The 20,523-nt window shown below is 45.6% G+C and overlaps 1 protein-coding gene across 1 annotated transcript in view; it reads left to right on the forward strand.

Moving 5' to 3' along the window:
- The first annotated feature begins 1,164 nt into the window (after positions 1-1,164).
- INSR (insulin receptor) overlaps positions 1,165-20,523 on the forward strand; it is a 274,711-nt gene continuing 255,352 nt past the window's right edge. Inside the window, exon 1 of the mRNA XM_063914392.1 lies at positions 1,165-2,442. Coding sequence (XP_063770462.1) covers positions 2,313-2,442 — 130 coding nt within the window. The 5' untranslated portion in view covers positions 1,165-2,312. The remainder of the gene's footprint in view (positions 2,443-20,523) is intronic.

The raw sequence follows: 20,523 nt of genomic DNA on the forward strand, positions 1-20,523 counted from the left end.
TATAATAAAGAGGGTGTGATTTGTAAGGTGCAGGGACCAGTGAGGAAGTCAGCCACTAAAGAGACCAGCGACAGCTATCAATTAACTTCATTCAATGGTGTCACAGAATGGGAGGAGAGGTGCCGCCCTTCAGAGCAGGAGCCCGGCGGCAGATGACTCCTTTGCCTCCCAGAGTTCTGCCTCTGTCCCTATAGTAAATGTGATGTCAGTAAACACTAATTAGAGATGGACCAGAAATACATGGGTATACCACATGGATGATGCAAGGGGTGGGCAATTCCTGAATTCATGTCCTAGTGCTTAAGAATCTGTCAAATCTGTCCCATGAGAGGCAGATTATTTTATTTGTAGTATGGGGTTTACTTAATGCCACTGACATAATGAAATGCCAAGTGGTAGTAGAAGTCCACAAAATAATACTTTTAATTTGTCATTCATGTTTTTTGTTACGGTCTTACTTCTATAGTTACATGCTGATCAACCAATAAACAAAAGTGATATCAAATAAATACAAAAATAAAACAAATTCCACAATGTATGACCTGCCCCCTGCCAGTGCCCCTGCACGACCAGCACTGTAGAGCGGAATTTCCAGTCAGGTGCAGGGAAGGCACAGTGACCAGCACTGCCTCAGGATACATAAACAATACGAAGTGTGTCATGTCACAGTATGTTTGCTAAACAGCAACTGAACCGTTCCACTTTGCAGGATTTGCTTCATAATGTAGTAACAGCTCAAAACATCATAAAAACCAACTTGTAACTAATTGTCCCATAGCTTAACCCTTGCAGAGTGAACTGCCCTCTCCATAGCTGCATACTAATGCAATACTCGCTCTATTGATGAAGAAAATGGGACTCATTCTGCTAGAGCTGAGTTTTAAACGCAACAATCTCAGTGATGTATCTTTTTTTTTTTATATTTGCATTTAACGCATTATATATATTGCTATGAATTAATTTTTTCAAAAGTCTGTTTGCTATATATTTTTGCTATATAGTTTTACATTTTTTTTTGCGATTAACCTTTATATCTCATCATGCATGTGCTATGTGATACAGCTGTGCATCAGAGAGAAGCACGTGACTGGGTAACGGGGGGGGGGGAGCATTTTTATATGTGCCTTAACGGAACCCGCACAACGAATGTATTTGGCGCAAACGTATATTCACTGCGTGTTTGGTCGCCTGCGTGTGATAGCCCGTATTGCGGTGAGACTGGCTGTGGTTTCACCCTCCCCCGGTTCCCTGTATATGTCCCCTACAGAGAGGAATGAGCTGACTTAAACGACCCCGCTGTGTCCCCTATCACTATGGCCCTGATCATCCGTGTTACAGCACCCCCGTGCAGGGAGGACGCATGTGGGATACTTGTATAAACAACACCCCCGGCTGGCAGGATTTCCTGGTGACAGGATCCATTCCGGCGACTCTCCTGCGCTCCGGGCCAGGTGTTGCGCGGGCCCGTCCCTCCTCTGCCAGCTGACTCGCAGCCCTTGTTTACTGGTTGGATATTGGTGGGACAGGAGAAGGGGGGGAGAGGCCGCCAGAGGAGCTGCTAACGTACGTGCACGGGAGACACAGGCGGATCGTGCAGATTTATTTGTATACACAGCTCCCGGTTACGGCACTGTCTGTCCCGGCTGCCAGGCGGGGGGAGCACCGGGAGGAGACCCTGCTGCGCCCCGGCCCATCTCTTCTCGGGTGAAGACCTGTTTAGCCGATCGCCCCCAGCCTGTCACTGTCACCCGCACTGGGCCCCATGTACTGAGGGCCAGGGAGCTGTCTGGCCGCGGCTGTGCTGTGTGTGCGCCCCGGAGTGACCCGAGCTGGAGCCTGCACTCACCCCCTGCCGCCGCCGGGCTGGATAACACGCCGCAATAGGAGGATACCGAATAGCTGCTGCGCCCTGCCCCGGCCAGCTCTCTCACCGGGCACAGCCTGCATGCCCGCCCGCACGGATTACTCTGAAGAAGTCGAGATTTCAGCTTCCCGGGCAAGAGCCGACGCACTACAGTAACCAGCGGGCTATCCCCAGCGCTCACACACAGGGACCAGGAGGCGGCTGCTATAGAGGCGCCTGTGCCAGTCCCGGCTCCCCCTGTGCTGCCCGTTTCCCTCTCCCCCTGGAGGCACCATGCTGCCGCGGTACCTGAGCCGCAGGAACCCCATCGTAAAGTGAGAAGAGCAGCAGCCACTGACTGGCAGGAGGGGACACTGCTCTCACCGGGGAGCAGCTGCTGCCAGCCCCTGCCGGGAGACCGCCCTGTGCCGCGCACACCCACCCAGCCGCCCCGGGGAGCAAGCAGGGCATGGGACAGGGTGTCATGGGGGGTGTGGGGCACCCCGATAATAACCCCGCTCCCAAACCAAGCTGGACCGTCCTGCTCTCCATCTGTGCCGTCATGATGCTGATCCTCTGCGGCCAAAGCAACGGGAAAAGTGAGTAGGCGCCGGTGTGTGTGTGCGCTATAACGCTGCAGATGAGCGGCTGGGTACGTGACTGTGTGTGTGAGGAGGCTGCGGGGCAGGATCAGAGGGCTGCCCGTGACATACATTCCATGTGTACGGAACTTACGTAGCGCGGTGTATATACAGTGTGTGTGTGTGTGAGGAGGAGGATGCCGGGGCAGTAATAGCAGCTACTGTGTTTGTGTACACCCTCTTACACCCTCCCACTCCCTCGTTGGGACACACGGGTGATTTTGTAGCTCGGGCCTAGCGGGTCACCGCACGCCGCAGCCTGGCATGAGCCGCCTCTCTCTGGTATCGGAGAGTGCAGGCGGCGTGGCTAGAACTGAGGCTGCGTGCTGCGCACAGAGCACTAGGCCCCGCAGCGAGTTTCGGTCGAATGGTAAACAGTAGGGGGAGGGGGACGGGGCCCGCTGCTGCTGCCGGGGACGCCACCTATTTACAGGCGGATAGCTGGTCACTATACAGCAGTGCACACAGCCGTACAGACACCTTGTACCGCACACTGGCGTGCCCTCTCCTAGTTAATGATTATGTAGCCCTGCGATGCGCTGTCTGTGACTTGATGGAATTACTCCGTAGCTGCCAAATGTCCTTGATTATCCTTATCAATTTTTTTTGTCCTTAATGTACCTGATCTCAAAGCAATAAAGGAAATATGCATTCTTGGGAACAGCGGCGCTTTACAGAAGCACAGTGACATGATTCCAGCTGACAATCTAAAATGAATGCACTGACTCCAGCTTTTTCTGTTGTCTTCTTTACTATTATTACCAGTTATTTATATAGCGCACACACATTCCGCAGCGCTTTACGGAGAATGTTTTGGCCATTCACATCAGTCCTTGCCGCAATGGAGCTTACAATCTTTTTCCTACACTGATACCCCTTTCACATCGCACAAATAACCCGGTACCGACACGGCATATTGCCGTGTCGAACCGGGTCAGTGTGCGATGTGAAAGCACACTGGCCGATTTAGCGGGTCGCCTGACCCGGTAAATCAACCCGGTAAAAAAGAAAGGTTTTACCCGGGTTGATTACCGGGTCATGTGCGGTGTGAATGGGAGCCGTGTCGATGCGACACGGTTCCCATTCACAAGATAGGGAGAGGCGGCGCTGGAGATGAGCTCATCTCCCGACGCCGCCTCCACCCCTGCCCCTGCTGCTGCTGCGGCCTCCGTTGTCATGGCAACCGACCCGGTATATTGCCGGGTCGGGAAGCCTGCAACGGAGCGCAAATGCCGGATCCCACCCGGTAAGTACACGTTTGTCTTACCGGGTAGGACCCGGCATTTGCGGTGTGAATGCAGCATGAGTGGTATACCCCTGATGCATGGGGATTCCAGCTGTCTGTATTTTAACTGCAACCTGCACACACATTCACGCTAGGGTTAATTTTTGTTGGGAACCATTACACTACCAGTTTATTTTTAGATTAAGGGAGGAAACCCAAGCAAGCACGGTGGAGAATATACAAACTCCACACACGTAGGGCCATAGTGTGAATTGATCCTGTGACCTCAGTGCTGTGAGGCAGTAATACTTACCATTACACCGGCCATGCTGCCCAAGTTTTCTTCCAGTATGTTTACTGTTTTTGCCTGTATTATACAGTCTTTCTTACAGAAGCTTTGCTTTATAAATCATTGTACGGTGCTACAGACTTTTTTGTGAAACCTTATAAATAAAAGCTAACCATAACAAATAGTGGAATACAGTGCATTGCAAAGTGCTAACAATAATGAGTAGACGATTATTCTGGTATCAATAACCCCTTAGCTGCAAACGGTGAGTATTACTTCACCCTATATGCCTTTAAAACTACATTGAGCTGGAACAACAGAGGCCATTAAAAAAGGAAATTTACCTGCTCACCACAGCTACTGTATGTCACCTTTCATTAACAAAAACACAACGGCAATTATTGCAAGAGCTAGGGATGTTGACTCTTGATCCACGATCTCCCCCCATCCTAGCACCCACAGAGATGGCAACATCTTTGTTTGAAAGAAGGGGTGTCCTGTATTAAACTGAATGCAGTAATAAAAGCTGATGTCTGGGGATGGGTGTAGTACGGTATGCCGGCTCCCGGCGACCAGCATACCGGCGCCGGGAGCCCGACCGCCGGCATACAGACAGCGTGGCGAGTGCAGAGGAGTCCCTTGCGGGCTTGCTGCGCTCGCCACGCTGTGGGCACGGTGGCGCGCTACGCGTGCCACTCTATTTTATTCTCCCTCCAGGGGGGGTCGTGGACCCCCACGAGGGAGAATAGTTGTCGGTATGCCGGGTGTCGGGATTCATGTAACACCCAACATCTGTACTGAGAAAAATACTGTATTTGTCCAGTCTTCTTGAAAGAACAGCTACAGTATATACAATAAGTAGATAATAATAAATGTCTCCTCCACTGCTGAAGTAGTTATAATCCTTGTGTTATAAAACAGAAAAGTTAAGCAGAGGGTTAAAATATACAGTATAGGTACAAAATAAGTCTGTTCTTCTACTAGTAAGCAGTACATGTTCACTGCTTACCCTGTTCGTTTCCTCTATATCAGAGTGCTGTGTTATGCCGGCAGCCACTGCAGTGATGCCATTTACAGTCCCTCCTCTGCAATCCATTTCATTAAGTATAGAAATTGTTTCCAATTTCAGAGGTAGGCAAGGAGTAGACAACTATATTGTAACATGCACTCTGACTGTTGTATTCTGTTTACAAGGGGGCGATTTATGATCCTGCAGGGTGCACTGAAAAAGGGCAAGGTGCTTTTTCACATTTCAAAAATGGGCAGGGTGCAGCACCCTGCTGAAACAGCCTAGAACAGAGGTTCTCAAACTCGGTCCTCTGGAGCCCACACAGTGCATGTTTTGCAGGTAACCCAGCAGGTGCACAGGTGTATTAATTACTCACTGACACATTTTAAAAGGTCCACAGGTGGAGCTAATTATTTCACTTGCGATTCTGTGAGGAGACCTGCAAAACATGCACTGTGTGGGCCCCCGAGGACCGAGTTTGAGAACCTCTGGCCTAGAAGGAACACTACATGAAGCCCTACACTACAAAAATAATGGAATCCATGAATGGTGGAGGGTCTGGCCCATTATGGTTTGCAATAATCCTTTCTGGAATTTATTTGCAGTGTTTATAAACAGGAAAACAACCCTAAAACATCACATCTGCTTTTAGTGTGCTTACTTGAAACGTCAATAATAGAGAGAAAAAAAGACTCTTTTTATTTTGCCATACAGTTACATTTTATTCAGTATAAGTATATTATCAGTTGCAAAAAAATTTATTCCTGTAAATTCAATTTCTAAAAAAAACAAAAAACAAAGTTGATATGCTGCTGCACAAGAAATTCCTAATAATGATGTTGGAATGTGACAAGTGCAATAGTAGAAAAATGGGTTCAGCACAGGGGTGGGTGAACCCTTAGCAGCAAAGGTGTTAAAAACCTATTTTGTTATTGTTTGCAGTCGCTTGTTCTCGTATATGAAAATTCATCAGCCTATGTTGTACTTCTTAAATCTCAGTGTCAATGCAGCTGGATTAATTTTTCTATTTTAATAAAGTGTTAATGGCCATGGTAAAAATTGTTAGAGAAAAGTCTCATAAAGAATCAACTACAGAAAATGTGTCCTACTGCTTTAACACAGATTAGATAGAACTTGTCCGGTGTAAGTGTGGTTCCCATACTCCTGTAATACCAGACTTTGTGGAGACAGGAAAGATTTTGTTATCCAATGGCCAATTGAGCAATATGGGGGTGATTCAATTGTTACAGCATGTCCCGTTGTGCCATATCGCCCATCAGTTTAGACAGGGTAATATGCAATTGTTTTCCCAGCGCTGGGCGCCCATTCCGTTTTTGCTCTGATCATGCTCTAGTAAACTGAGTAAAGTGGCTAAATCCATTCAAACCGTTGGGCACGTCATGGAAAATGTGTTAGAAGTCGGGCTTTTCATACATTTCTGCTCGATCCCTCAGGAGGGGAGGCGAGAAGAAATAATGGGCAGCCATGGTATTCTCAGGGCGCCCAAAAACAATTGTACTCCCCCGCTATATTGTCATTATTGAAATGTGTTCTAAAATGGCCCAAAAAGCTAAATATTGTGTAAACCCCCATGTCTATCTTGTGACTTCCTCTGTTCTCATTTCATGTGTGCCTCATGGAATTTAGGTCACTTGGATGAATAGCACCATTGCAAACAATCCCTTCTGTGTTACCCATGATGCTTCAGGTTTTAGTGCAGTGTTTTTGACAGTGTGTGTTAACTAAAGTGTAATGTAAAGTGCATTTAGTTTAAGTAAAGTTTCCACCTTCTCTAAACATGAAATCTGAACCTTATATTGTTGGGTACTGAAGTCTCACTCCACTAAATATGTTAATATATTTAAATGCTTGGACCTTCACATGCAACCTTTAGTCAGAATATAATTTATTTCTCTTTATTACGTCCCTTTTTTTTTTTTTTTTGTAAATGTCAAACAATATGTAGACTTTTCCAAACCAAATAATTATTTTTGCAATAGTGTTTGAAGTGCATTTGATGCCTCGTAGCGTAGGTGAATGTTATATGCAGTATATCATACTATGTATTGCTGGTTAGATACCTTCTCTGATGGGTGGGCTTCCTGACTAAGCATTTTTAATGCTTAACACATTTATCATCTCTAGTTACATTACTTGTTCTGTGCATTATTTACAAAAAAAGGCACGTTTTGTTAGATGCATGTCCAATTTCAACCATTATAGGACTTGGTCTCTGCTGTGCCATGCTACCTATTATGGTGGCCAATCCCGGGATTTAGGGTAAAAAACGGCCGGGATTCAATCCCGGGATTGGAAGCTCCAATCCCAGGGATTGAGGGATCAGCGTTGAGCGTCCACCGGAAGCTCAGACGCTGACTGGCTTCCTTCTTCCGGCTCCCCAGCGCAGCGTGAGAGGTCACGCTGCGCCATCACATGCCGCTGGGAGCCGCCAGGAGAGAGCAGAGGATGTTCTCCACCCACCCGCCTCCGGTATATGGTGAGTTATGTGTGCAGGGTGGGCGGGGCGAGGTGGCAGCCACATAGTTAAAAGCCAATCCTGGGTATCCCGGGATTGGCCATTTTTCAGTCCCGATACCCGGGATTGGCCTCCCTACTTCCTATATCTCAAAGGGTCATTTTCAATTAGTGTGGTGAAATTGTTTTCCAAGGCTTAAATGAATGCACCTAATGTAACGGCCCAAGGATTCTGACCCAAGTCCTGACATTTTTCATTCAAAATAAGGATTTTCACAAGCTTTTCACCTGCTTAGGGGCTGCAAGAAAGAACCTGCATTTTAATTCATCTGTATAGTTATTGTGGCTTGATTTGCACGACTAATTGAATATGAAAAAACTTGCGGACGTCTGCATTTAGCTGTATTAACCACTGTAAATGGGTTAATTGATTGTGCCCCTAAGATGGTAAGGCCCAGATTTATCAAGCTTTGTAGAGTGATAAATTGCACAGTGATAAAGTACCAACCAATCAGCTCCTGTCGTTTTTCAAACACAGCCTGTAACATGACAATTAGGAGCTGATTATCTGGTACTTTATCATCGTGCAATTTATCACTCTCCAAGGCTTTATAAATCTGGGCCTAAAACACTCGACAAACATGATGCTCGATGTTTGAAAAACTCAATGAAATCAGAAAATTGATAGGTTACTGCACCAACATGAATTGCACCCTTTTCTGTATGTAATGCATCTCTTTCTCTAGGGTCAGAGCCGCAATGTGTACAGAGTCGGTCTCGGATTGGAACGGTGTTCCAAATCGTGGGTCGGACCCAGGATTTTCATGCTATAAGTATTGTGCCTCTACTAAGCTGTATTTTAGGATACATTTTTTTTCCGCTTTCCAAATGTGCATTCCATTAAAACCTGCTATTGTAAAAAATATTGCAGTGCCATTTTAATACTGAGCAAAGGTTTCCAGCATTTAACATAATATGCTGCGTTATCAGGCATGCATTTGTTACTTTGTGAGTCTCAGAGAATTTTATGGTTAAACCCTCCCCATTTATAAAACAAAAAAATGACAGTTATTTGTGTTGTTGGTGATGAAACATTGCAGGGCCAGCTCCAGGCCTACTAGCACCCCGAGCGAGAAAATGTCGAAGCGCTCTCCTTGGAAAACTGGGCGTGTCCTCACAACTTCATATTATCAAACTATAAATAAATATTTTTTCACACCCCCCTCTACACACACACAATTAGCCTTACACATAACAGCCACAGTAGTGTTCCTTACACATAATGTCTCCAGTATAGTGCCAGATACACATAATGACCCCAGTAGTGCAGTGCTAGATGGACACGGCATGTCCCCCAGCAGTACCAGATGGACACGGCATGCCCCCCAGATACATATATGCCCCACACAGTGCCAGATATGCCCTCAGTGCCAGATACTCCCTACACAGTGACAGGTATGCTGCCCCAGCTGCTGGACTGCGAGCTCTGATTGGCTCACGGGCCGGCGCCGGGGAGGGGGTTAGGGCTGTGTTGCAGTATATGAGGAGACGGACACTGCTGCTGCAGTAGGGACGGCTCCAGGCTCCAATATGGCGGCCAGAGCTAGCGGCGCCCAAAAAGTGTGGTGCCCTGTTCGTCCCTCTATTGGAAAGTGCCTGGAGCCGGCCCTGAAACATTGATGTAAAGTGGTGTGTGTGTATATAGCGCACACGATCTCTGTATCGCCCTCATATATATGTCTGCATGCTCTTTTAACTTGTGTATATACACAGTACCAAGTGTTCATTTTAGCACCTAATCGGCGAGGAGGGCATATTTTAATTTTTAAGGCCAATTTTATACGTGATGTTTCGCTACAGTATGTATTAACCTGGAGAAGGCATAAGAAAGCGATAAAGCAGTGATAAGTGCAAGGTGATAATGCACCAGCCAATCAGCTCCAATATGTAAATTAACAGGAGCTGAATGGCTGGTGCATTTATCACCTTGCACTTATCACTGGTTTATCACTTCCTTATGCTGTCTCCTGGCTTTATACATCTGACTCATAGTGTTATTTACCCACAGTTGGCCATTTTACATGTCATGCTTGAGACTCTGTGTCCCAGCCTAAATTTACATTGGCTGGTAATGGCCCATTTTGTTTGGCTCCTGTGATTACTAGCATACTGTGTAGTAAACACCGTGTTCTGAATGTGAAAGCATACAACTCAATTTTGCATTAAGCTGTAGGGAATGTTGGTCGATAAAATACTTGTGTTTGTGCAATTTATACAAAATATTAGTTTGTACCGCAATGAATTAATTATCGGTGTTCATAGTACAGTATATAGCAGTAGTTCCCAAACGCTTTTTGAATCACGGCACCCTAGAGTACTAGTATTTATTTTATTTTTTTCATGGCTCCCTAGGCCAAAGTTTCTTATTGGGGATTTTTTTTTATTTTTTTTTACAAATTATTATTTTTTTTGGTTTATATGTCATACTTTTAATTATAGTTATGTTTAATTAAGTGGCGAGGGACAAGATTCACTTCTGTTTGCTAGTCCTAAAATATGTGGACAGACACCAGCACTGGTTATGCCTATTACACTGACCATACTGTTAATATTTTTAATTGGTTCTCTATCACCAACCCACGGCACACAGTTTGAGAACCACCGGTATATAGGATAGCGGATTTAATGAGCATACAACAATTCATTGAAAAGCTTTCATAATAATACAAATGTGTGTATCCTGACGCCGACATTCCAATCACGGCAGTGCCGACAGGGGTCTGTCAGCTACTGTATCCTCCCTCCCCCACCCCCTAACCCTCCCTGTCCGCAGCCAACCCTAACCCTCCCCTACTTGGTGCCTAACCCTAACCTCCCCCCGGTGGTGCCTAAACGTAACCCACCTCCTTAGTGTCTAATCCTAACACTAAGTTAGTGCCTAACCCCCCCCCCCCCCCTCTCAGCAGCCTAACCCTAACCTCCCCCACCCCGCGACCTAACCCCCCTGCTGCAGCCTAAACCTAAGGCAGCTGTAAATGCTTGCCTTCGGGATCCTGACTGTTGGGATTCCGTTGTCGGATCCTGATCCTTTTGGGATTCCTTCGACTGTGTTCTGACCGCTGTCGGGATTCTTGTGTCTGTATTACGGCTGCTGGGATCTCGATAGCCGGGATCCTGAACATATAAAATATTAAGTTATGGTGACACTAAGCAAATATGTTGTCATTATGGGCCTAGTTCAGACCTGATCGCTAGGGTGCGTTTTTTTGCATCCCTGCGATCAGGTAGTTGTCGCCTACAGTGGGAGTGGGAAATCGCTGTGCAGGTTTGCCATCGCATGTGCAGGAGAGCTGCACAAACAGAAGTTTGTGCAGTCTCTGCACAGCCCAGGACTTACTCTTCCAGTGCGATGATCGGGGCCGGAGCTGACGTCAGAAACTCCCTCCAAATGCCTGGTCCCACCTGCGTTTCTCCGGACACTTCTTAAAAACAGTCAGTTGCCACCCACAAACGGCCTCTTCCTGTCAGTCACCTTGCGATCGCTTTTCTCGCACCATCCTGTCGCTGCCCTGCGCTCCCCGTCGCTGCCCTGCGCTCCCCGTTGCGGCGGACCGACGCGCCTGCGCATTGCGGTGCTTACGCGTGCACAGTTCAGACCTGATCGCAGGCTGTATGAAAATGCTGCTTAGCGATCAGGTGTGACTTAGGCCCTATGTCTTATATGTACATAATCCATTTGGCTTTTTAAGCATTTTATTTAAAAGGACCATATTTATGATATTAAGCATGACATTTCTGTAAGTGTTGTTGTTGTTTCAGTTATTAGCATTTTCGTATAAGGAGGGGAGAAAAGTGCCCAAAAAAACATGTAAAGTTCAACACACAGTTTGCGGTCCAAAGTTCTTCTGTTCCCTGCTGTCAACAAACAGCAAGAAAATGCACATTCACTCTAATGTAGGGAGGGGGGAGCAACATGGTAAGACAACCCCCCCCCCCCCCCAAAGATTAACTGCAAATGTGTAGTTTGGGGTCACGCTGCTTTAGCATTAACCGATTAAGATGAAGCATCAATTAACACCTTTTGATTTATGAACACTTGCCGGGTTTAGTGTTTTGGTTTGAGCTGTTAGAAAATTGGACTACTAGAAAGGTCAATGAGTTTTAGTGTGTGTGTTCATTTTCTTTTAACCCCCCTGGAACAGGATAGTGGAAAGTGTGGCGTACATAGGAGCCTGTTGAAAAGCTTTGCTCTCCTTTGACGACTGAGCTTACATTTTAAAGAAGGACTATTACTTCTTCCAGTGTCATTAGCCACACTTTAGTGCTAGATGAAAATGTATGCAATAATTTGTAATGAACCAGGAATGTTTTCGTGTCAGCAGTTTTGAAAAATTGTGCAAACATTGCAGCAAATGGTGTTTCAATTTTAATGTATGATTTAGTCTTAAACCAAATTTTTATTTTTTGCCCGTATTTCCATTTTGTTTTCGTTCACTTATACCACTCTCACACAGAAAACTCCTTAAATCTCGGCTTTTACCTGGCATTTGAGTCCACCTTCACGCAGAAAAGCAATTTACTGGTTGAAACAGATTTTTATTAACAGTTTCTTATATAGCGCAGCATATTCCGTTGCGCTTTACAATTAGAACAAAACTGGGTAAAAACAGACAGACACAGAGGTTGGATGGCCCTGCTCGCAAGCTTACAATCTATAGATCTACCTGGTAATTTGCTGATCAACCTAATGGTGTGTACACACGGTGAGATCCTTGCTTTGCGATTTCCCCTGAACTCCCCGGAGCCCAGCACCACACATTTTGACTAACTTTTCTTGAGATATGGACTATGTGTGATTACAAATCGTGAGATGTAATTGACATGTGAGATGAACTAGATAGTACACCGATCTAGCAAGGATTGACTTGCCTGCACAGTCTATCTTTTCTTGCGATACTGACCTGGCGGGACCGTGCATCTAGATCGCAAGTGGCATAACACCTTGCGATTTGCACTAACTCTTCTTGCGATTTTGACTATATAGTCAAAATCGAAAGAAAAAAATCTCACCGTGTGCACACAGCATAAGTATTCCTCCTGTGTGACCGGGCCAACCTGGTTCAAAATTGCCGGGTCTTCGACTCTGGTAAAAGCCAGAGCCGAAGTCCCAGGATTTTCGACTGGGCTGACTTTCACACAGTAAACGACCCAGGTTGATCCGGCAAATTACTGGGTAAAAATCTCAGTATGAAAAGGATATTAACCAAGGTTTTGGGTGCACAGCCATTTAGCATATGGACTACTAATTTATTTCAAGCTCTCAAAGACAGCTGACTTGGCCATGATGATGTCCATATGATTATTACAACACAGGATGTCAACAGGGACATCCAAAATGAGTATTGCTCTACCCTGAAACTGACAGCTTAATTACGGCTTTTAGAAACTACCTATGTTTTATGGCCCTCATTCCTCCGGGAGTGTATCTTAGCTTAGCAGAATAGCGAATGAAAGATTAGCAGAACTGCTACTAAATAATTCCCTGCAGTATCTGAGTAGCTCCAGACCTACTCCTAGACTGCGATCACCTTAGTCCGTTTAGGTCCTGGTTTGACGTCACAAACACGCCCTGCGTTCAGCCAGCCACTCCCCCGTTTCTCCAGCAACTCCTGCGTTTTTACTTGGCACGCCTGCGTTTTTTAGCACACTCCCTGAAAACAGGCAGTTTCCGCCCAGAAACGCCCACTTCCTGTCAATCACACTACGATCACTCAAGCGATGAAAAAACGTCGCTCGAGCTTGTGTGTATATATACAAAGTTTTGTGTGAAAGTACTTGGCGCATGCGCGCTGCGTACCATGCGCATGCTTGCCGTTTTTTTTCATTTGATTGCTGCACTGCGAAAATCGGCAGCGAGCGAACAACTCTGAATGACCACCTATGTCTTATGATTAGTATTCTACCCTCAGCACATAAAAAATATGTTGGTGCACAGGATATAATATTTCAAACATGGCACTAAGATGACTCATCCACAATAGTCTAATGACAAAATATACGTAACCAACCACTTGTAGACTGATCAGTTTGGTAACTCGTGTATACGACCTACCCATTATGCTGCAGTGAAGACAGCACAAGCAACACCTCCCCTTATCCTACACTCAAAAGTGATTCCTGATCGTGCCATACAGATGTCCACCATGGCAGCAAACACCTCTCCCACTGTATACCAATTTCATTGCCTGCTTTCTTCTTCCATCTGTCCACTCCTGCATGCTCACAATCAATCCACTGCGTGTTTTCATACACAACTAATTAATTTGTATTTGTAGAATTGGTATGTGGCCATAAGACATGAGAAAGTGAGAGTGAAATGGGTGTGTTACCTTATGACTCATACACAGCCACATTATTGTTCCTATTTCTCACGCAGCAGGATACAGGTAAGGTACACTGCATATGCCAAATGCGATTGTCCACGTAGCAGTGCCACTTAAACCCCATTATGCCTTACTTTGTAGAAGTTCTAGAACTTTAATGTATTTAAGCCAGTACCACTACAAATTTCTTATTACGTAATCCATTTGCAGTGATAGTTCATGAACAAGCATCAAACAACCACTAGTGGGTGATTCTCCAGAAAGTGAACATAAAGTCCCGTGCATCACATGCTTTAAAAATGTTTTTCTTTTAAACTGCTCTGTTAAGAAATTGTTGTTGTTTGAAAGCTTAATTGCTTATTAGCAATTCCTTACCCTGTAACTTAAGACCCACTAAAATTTTGTTATTTTGTAGAAGTATGTCGTTTGAATTTGCGTAGCTGTCCCGTGCATCACGGAGAATCGCCCTAGTACAGTTTTCAGTCATTTCAATTAAACCTCCTATGTTACCCCACTGCCTTTTTTTCATTTTCTATTCAAAGCTACATATACGCTAGGATGATAATATAAGGCTGAGTAAAACTGAACCCACAGTATTCATTTTGACTTTCAGGGCATTGGCCCTCATTCCGAGTTGTTCGCTCGCTAGCTGCTTTTAACAGCATTGCTAACGCTAGGCCGCCGCCCTCTGGGAGTGTATCTTAGCTTAGCAGAATAGCGAACGAAAGATTAGCAGAATTGCTACTAAATAATTCCTTGCAGTTTCTGAGTAGCTCCAGACCTACTCCTAGATTGCGTTCAACTCAGTCCGTTTAGTTCCTGGTTTGACGTCACAAACGCCCTGCGATCGGCCAGCCACTCCCCCGTTTCTCCAGACACTCCCGCGTTTTTCCCTGACACGCCTGCGTTTTTTAGCACACTCCTGGGAAACGCTCAGTTACCACCCAGAAACGCCCCTTTCCTGTCAATCACTCACCGATCAGCAGAGCGACTGAAAAGCGCTGCAGAATCCACAGCAAATCTGCTAAGTTTTTAGTTAAATAACTAAGCGCATGCGCTCTGCGTGTCTTGCGCATTTAGCAACAAATCGCAGCATAGTGAAAATCGGCAACGAGCGAACAACTCGGAATGAGGGCCATTGTGTGGTCCCTAAAGGGCCCCATACACTAGGACGATAATGCCCGATTTCATCCGATTTCGGGCATTTGGCCTGATATATCGGATGAAATCAGGCATTTTGGAGGCGTTTCCGATCCGATGCGCGTTCCTGTGAGGATCAGATCGGATCCGATCCTCCAGATTGAATGTGCTGCACATTCAATCTGGTCCGACCCCCGCAGGCATGGCTGAGATCGCCCAGGATCGCCCAAGATACATTGTAAGCAAAAGGACAGCATATGATGTATCTTGGGCGATCCTGCCCCCGGGGAGGCTGCCGGGGTGATTGCCGGCGACATGTCAGACGGACATGTCGCGTTAGTGTATGGGGCCCTTAATGTCATAAAGTCCCAATCAGGATTGTGTCTTCCTTGGGTTTCAAATGACAATGTTCCTCATTGAGATGCACACATGGTGTATATAGTACAGCTCCACTTTCTTCTCCTGGTAAAAAGATTGGTCTAAAAGAGTTGCATGTATACCCTATCTCTCCCTTCAAAGCATAAGGAAAATACAGCAAACAAAGTGTCGGCGCAGAGACTTTGAGGTGTAAAAAAAAGGCTTATTTATACCACTTTTAGACTGAAATCGTGGGTTGCAGCCAGGAGCCTGACACGGGTGGTACCAGGCTGCGACCCGCGTCAGCCCCCTTTCCCACCAGAGTCACCAGCCCGGTATATTGCCGGGTTGGTGACGCAACAGGGGCGGTGCTTGGAGGTCACATGATCTCCAATTGCCACCCGCACATAGACTGTAAATGGGAAGCCGGGTTGTGCGATCTGGCTCCCGTTTACACTGCACAGTTTGCCAGGTTGGACATGTGTTCAACCCTGCAAACTACCAGAGTTGGAATATCTGGTCACTCGACCCGGATTATTCCAACTCGACCCTTTTACACCAAATAGCAACACGGGTTATGCACCTTCCTGTGCAATAACCCGTGTTATATGCTGGCAGTGTAAAAGGGGTATTAATATAACATATGCACTCACCATTTCACAAAGGTTAAAAGCTTCCCAGTATGGCTGTGATGGGATGTAGTCTTGCTAACCGAGAGTCCTGTTAGATTGAAGTAAGGATCGGTGTCTGTACATTACCGAGAATCGTGTTCACCACAGGTAGCCTCCAGAAAAGGATAGTCCCAAGACCACGTCTGCTTGGAGTCCATACTGACCGCTTGATGTGTTTCAGATTTGGGTTGGTACCTCTTCACAAGCGCTTGGTGTTCTCCCTAGAAAACTGGCCGGGTGGCATCAAGACGTATCCGAGTGGGGGCCTTTGTGTGGCCACACAATAGTACGGATTTACATTATGCCCCTTATTGCAGATAATGCCCACAGTCGTGCCCCTTACACACCACCACACAGTAGGGCCCTTCATATCCATTATGACACACAGTAGAGGCCCCCTTCACCTTAGTGAGATAGTATTGAGTCTTGTATACCCATATTGAAAAAAAGAGTACAATGCATGTATTATTAATGGCACCCCACTACTTCATCTGCCCTTTGACTACATATGATACGTGCCATTCAACAAAAATTACCGGGGCTAATTGGATATCCCCCACAGTTGGATGAGACTGGTTTTAGTGCCACCATGTAGTTTGACTTCAGTGGGATTTTTTTTTTTTTTACTAAGGTCGCCCTGCCAGAAACAAACCAAAGGCCTACAACGAAAGCTGGCATGGGATTGACAGATGTAAACTATAATGCTGCTTACACCATGCGGGTATATTTTTATTGGTGCCAAGTCTCTGACTACCATACATAAATTAGTGTCCAGACACATGTAAAATCAAAATGATTATTATGGCCATTGATTTGTAAGGTACCATAGGCAAGACTATCTTTAAAAATTAGTGGCAGCTTATAGGCCACATGAAAAGTGCAGACAACTCATCATGATTAGTTAAAATCCATTTTAATACCCAATGAAACTGGAACATAGTGGTAAATGCTGTGGCTAATCCAGTCACCCACTGATCACAATTATTTACATTACATAGAAAGTAGGTTCTTCGTTAGAAAAGAGTGTAGATTGGTTATCAGAATATAATTACCCCATTAAACTGAGAGGCAGCTAAATCAGCTGTGCTAGGGAAGGGGTGGTAGAGGTGAAGTGTGGCCCTACAAGCAGGAGTAGGCCCCAATGGGGAGATAATGTAGTCGAGATGCTATTACATAACCTCATGGTAACCCGCTCGGGTGTATAGGGTTATGGCTGGGACTCAGTCAGTGCGGAGCATGTGGCTGTGACAAAAGTGTTGACAGTGGCCATGTGCCCTTTTCCCTCTGCCTGGGACTCTCTCCATAGTAACCCACCCACACCTCAGTTACCTCCGTCAGACTCTTCCTGCACGTCCTCCCAAAGCTGTGCCAGGTGCCTCTGCAGGCTGACACTCTGGTGGAAGGAGAAGCCAGGTGCAGCGATGGTGAAGAGCATCCGCATTTCCTCTCCGATCTTCCAGTCTTCCTGCTCTCAGGCCCCCAGCTCTTCCTCGATGCCCATGGCTGGCAGCAGCAGGAGGCAGTTCAGGCGAGCTTCCGGTTCTCAGAGCTTTGAAGTGCGAGGGAAACGAACTATGGAGTGGGAGGTCGGGTCACAAAGGTACCCCAAGTAGCTGCTGCAGGCCGTAGCCCGGGTCCCCGCTGAGCCCATTGGCTCTGGTGTCCTGCTCCCATAGGTAGTGACAGTCCTTGCAGGCCAGGAAGTGCAGCTCCAACAGATTACACAGATCCTGCATGTGATTGGTTGCCTGTTCAATCATGGCTCGTAAATAGTGGCAAATTTAAACAAATAATTCCTGCAGCCCGGTTCTTAAAGCTAGCGGCAGCAGTGGATGAAATGCCAGTGCATTTTGACCGCGTCAAAGTGCCAGGCGGCATGGTTATTTTGCCTGGGGGACCACCCAAGAAATAAAGAGTGGGGAGAAAATTGCTGTGTCTGTACCTCAAAATGTTATTCTTGGGTTTTTTTTTCTTTTTGAGACAAGGATGATTTTCCCACTCTTTCATGCACTTTTCCTAGATACCGTGAGTTTGCATTTCTAATTTAACCTATCATTTCTCAGGTGTGCACATTTATACGATGTATGCGATGTCATGATATTATGGGGTTTATTAATGAAGGAAACGGAAACTGAATTGCTGCTTATCACTATACATCGCATAGCTGTAATAAGTAGCAATTCATGAATACTCACCCTTCCGGTGATGCGCTGCGGAATCCAGGGGTCCAGCGGTGAGGTCTTCTCCAGGCAGTCCCCTCTCTGATGCGTGGAGTCCGCCGGTGAGTTCCTCTGTGCATGTGCAGCCTGTTGACCTCCCCACAGGCCACAGTGGCTGCTGGTAGGTAGGGGGGCGGAGCCAGTGCCGGGTGCCGAGCAGGGAAGCATTGAGCTTCCCTTCCGCACCGCAGCTCAGGTTACGCCATTCTGAGATGGCAAACCTGAACTCCATGGAGCTTTCCGCTCCTTCATGAATACAAAAGTATGGTGATGTGATTCAGGCACAGAGCGGGGGTGCCGCTGGGGAAGTTAGGGAATTCTCAATGTTAATCCACTCTGTGAATTGCGGTAAACAGAGAAAAAACAGGGCTTTTCTCTGCTACTTCAATAGACCCCTAAATCACTTTTGCAAACTTGCTCCTAATTAGATTGAACCCCTAAAAAGTGTATAAAAATTACTTTTTGACACACTCTCCTTTCAGATATCAGAATGTTAGATTGGATTACATGTTTCTAGTCCGACTTTTAAAAGTGACTTTTAAAATAACTTACTGTTTCCGCTAAGTAAGCTTATACAATAGCCCTCATTGTATCTACAAAGTCTGTACCATCAACATTGCAGCATAAAAATAAATATGTAGTTCACCTTGTATTTTCCCCATAAACAACCCAGTCTCCGCTGACGGTTAATAGGATAGCTGAACTCTCCTTTATCCTTCCCCCCCACTCAAGCAAGAGGGCTTGTAAGGGGATATATGTGAGGTTAGTATACATGCATCTTGTGTTTGATGCATGTGTGACTGTGTATGATGAGGTCATGAATCATTGCAACATGAAATATGATATTCAGGGTAGAGATTTATATGGTGCTCTTTACTGAGGGTCTTTTTATGTCACTGTGTGTAAAAAGGGTTCCTGTACAAATGTCTGCTACATTTAAAATAAATTGACTTGTGCTTATATTATGTAATTCCTATAAAGATTTCTGTGACAAAGTAATTAAATAAAGATTGATTGTTTTGACTGCTGAGGGCTTGTTCACATAAGTGATAGGAAAATGGACACAGTTAACACTTTTCCCGTGCACTTCTTAATGTGATTTTCAGTCCATGAAAGAGTTTTAAGCCGGGTATACACTAGACGACATTTTATGCAAATTTACTGATAACAACCAATCGTTGCGACAAATAGTTTTTTTAATCGTACAGTGTGTATGCACTGTATCTCTAGCGATGCGCACTCCCGTGGGTCGTTGGCAACTTATTCTGTACATGCAACTCCATTTAGAAAATGTCACTAACTGCTAGGAGCAAATCATGCAGTGTGTACGTTATCATTGATGAACAATATGTCTTCACTACCTGCCAGGTGTGGACTCAGAGCCACTCCCTGTACGCTCCAGTCCAACATTTTGTGGGCTGATTACTGGCAGCAGTGACTATAGAGGATCCAGGATTTAAACATTTTGCACGTTTGGTAACTATTCAGTGCTGCCAACTTGTCCACCAATGTTGTATGCTGCTGCTCACCAATGATGCTGGCCACCCAATGTATGACACCCAACACTGCTGTAGACTCAGGGGGACATTTACTAAGCAGTGATAAGAGCGGAGAAGTGAGCTAGTGGAGAAGTGGCCCATGGCAACCAATAAGCACTGAAGTAACATCTATAATTTGCATACTATAAATTATACAGAGCTGCTGATTGGTTGATGGGGCAACTTCTCCACTGGCTCACTTCTCCGCTCTTATCACTGCTTCGTAAATGTCCCCCTCAGTTTAAGACCAGCCAAAAACAAAGCAGAGCAATCTAGCGTTCAGCAGGTATAAACCTAACCTCACTTACCACATAGCATAACATCAGAGGTAAAATGGCTGCAGTCTATTTATCCCCTCCTGAAGTCATGCCCACCCCTCCTGAATCTCCTGCCAGTATTTAAAGTAGGCTGAAACCCAACAATTTGGTAGTGTCAAACGACTTCCATAATATAGTTAGGTCATTTGTAAAATTGCTCGATGTGTATACACAATATCGTTTGTCCGGGAGTTCAAGGAAAATCGTGAGCAACATCGTACCGTTTGCATGTCGTCTAGTGTGTACCCGGCATTAGACATCTGATTGATATAATATGCAGATTGGACCATATGTAGATATCTGGTATGGTTCACTAGAAATGTAAAAGTTTGTAGTCTAATGCAATAAATCATATATTACAGTGAATTTGTAGATGGTTCTATAGAACGATCCATAGGTTAAAGTGTTTACTCCAC

This window comes from Pseudophryne corroboree, chromosome 1 (genome assembly GCF_028390025.1).
Source record: "Pseudophryne corroboree isolate aPseCor3 chromosome 1, aPseCor3.hap2, whole genome shotgun sequence".
Taxonomy (NCBI): domain Eukaryota; kingdom Metazoa; phylum Chordata; class Amphibia; order Anura; family Myobatrachidae; genus Pseudophryne; species Pseudophryne corroboree.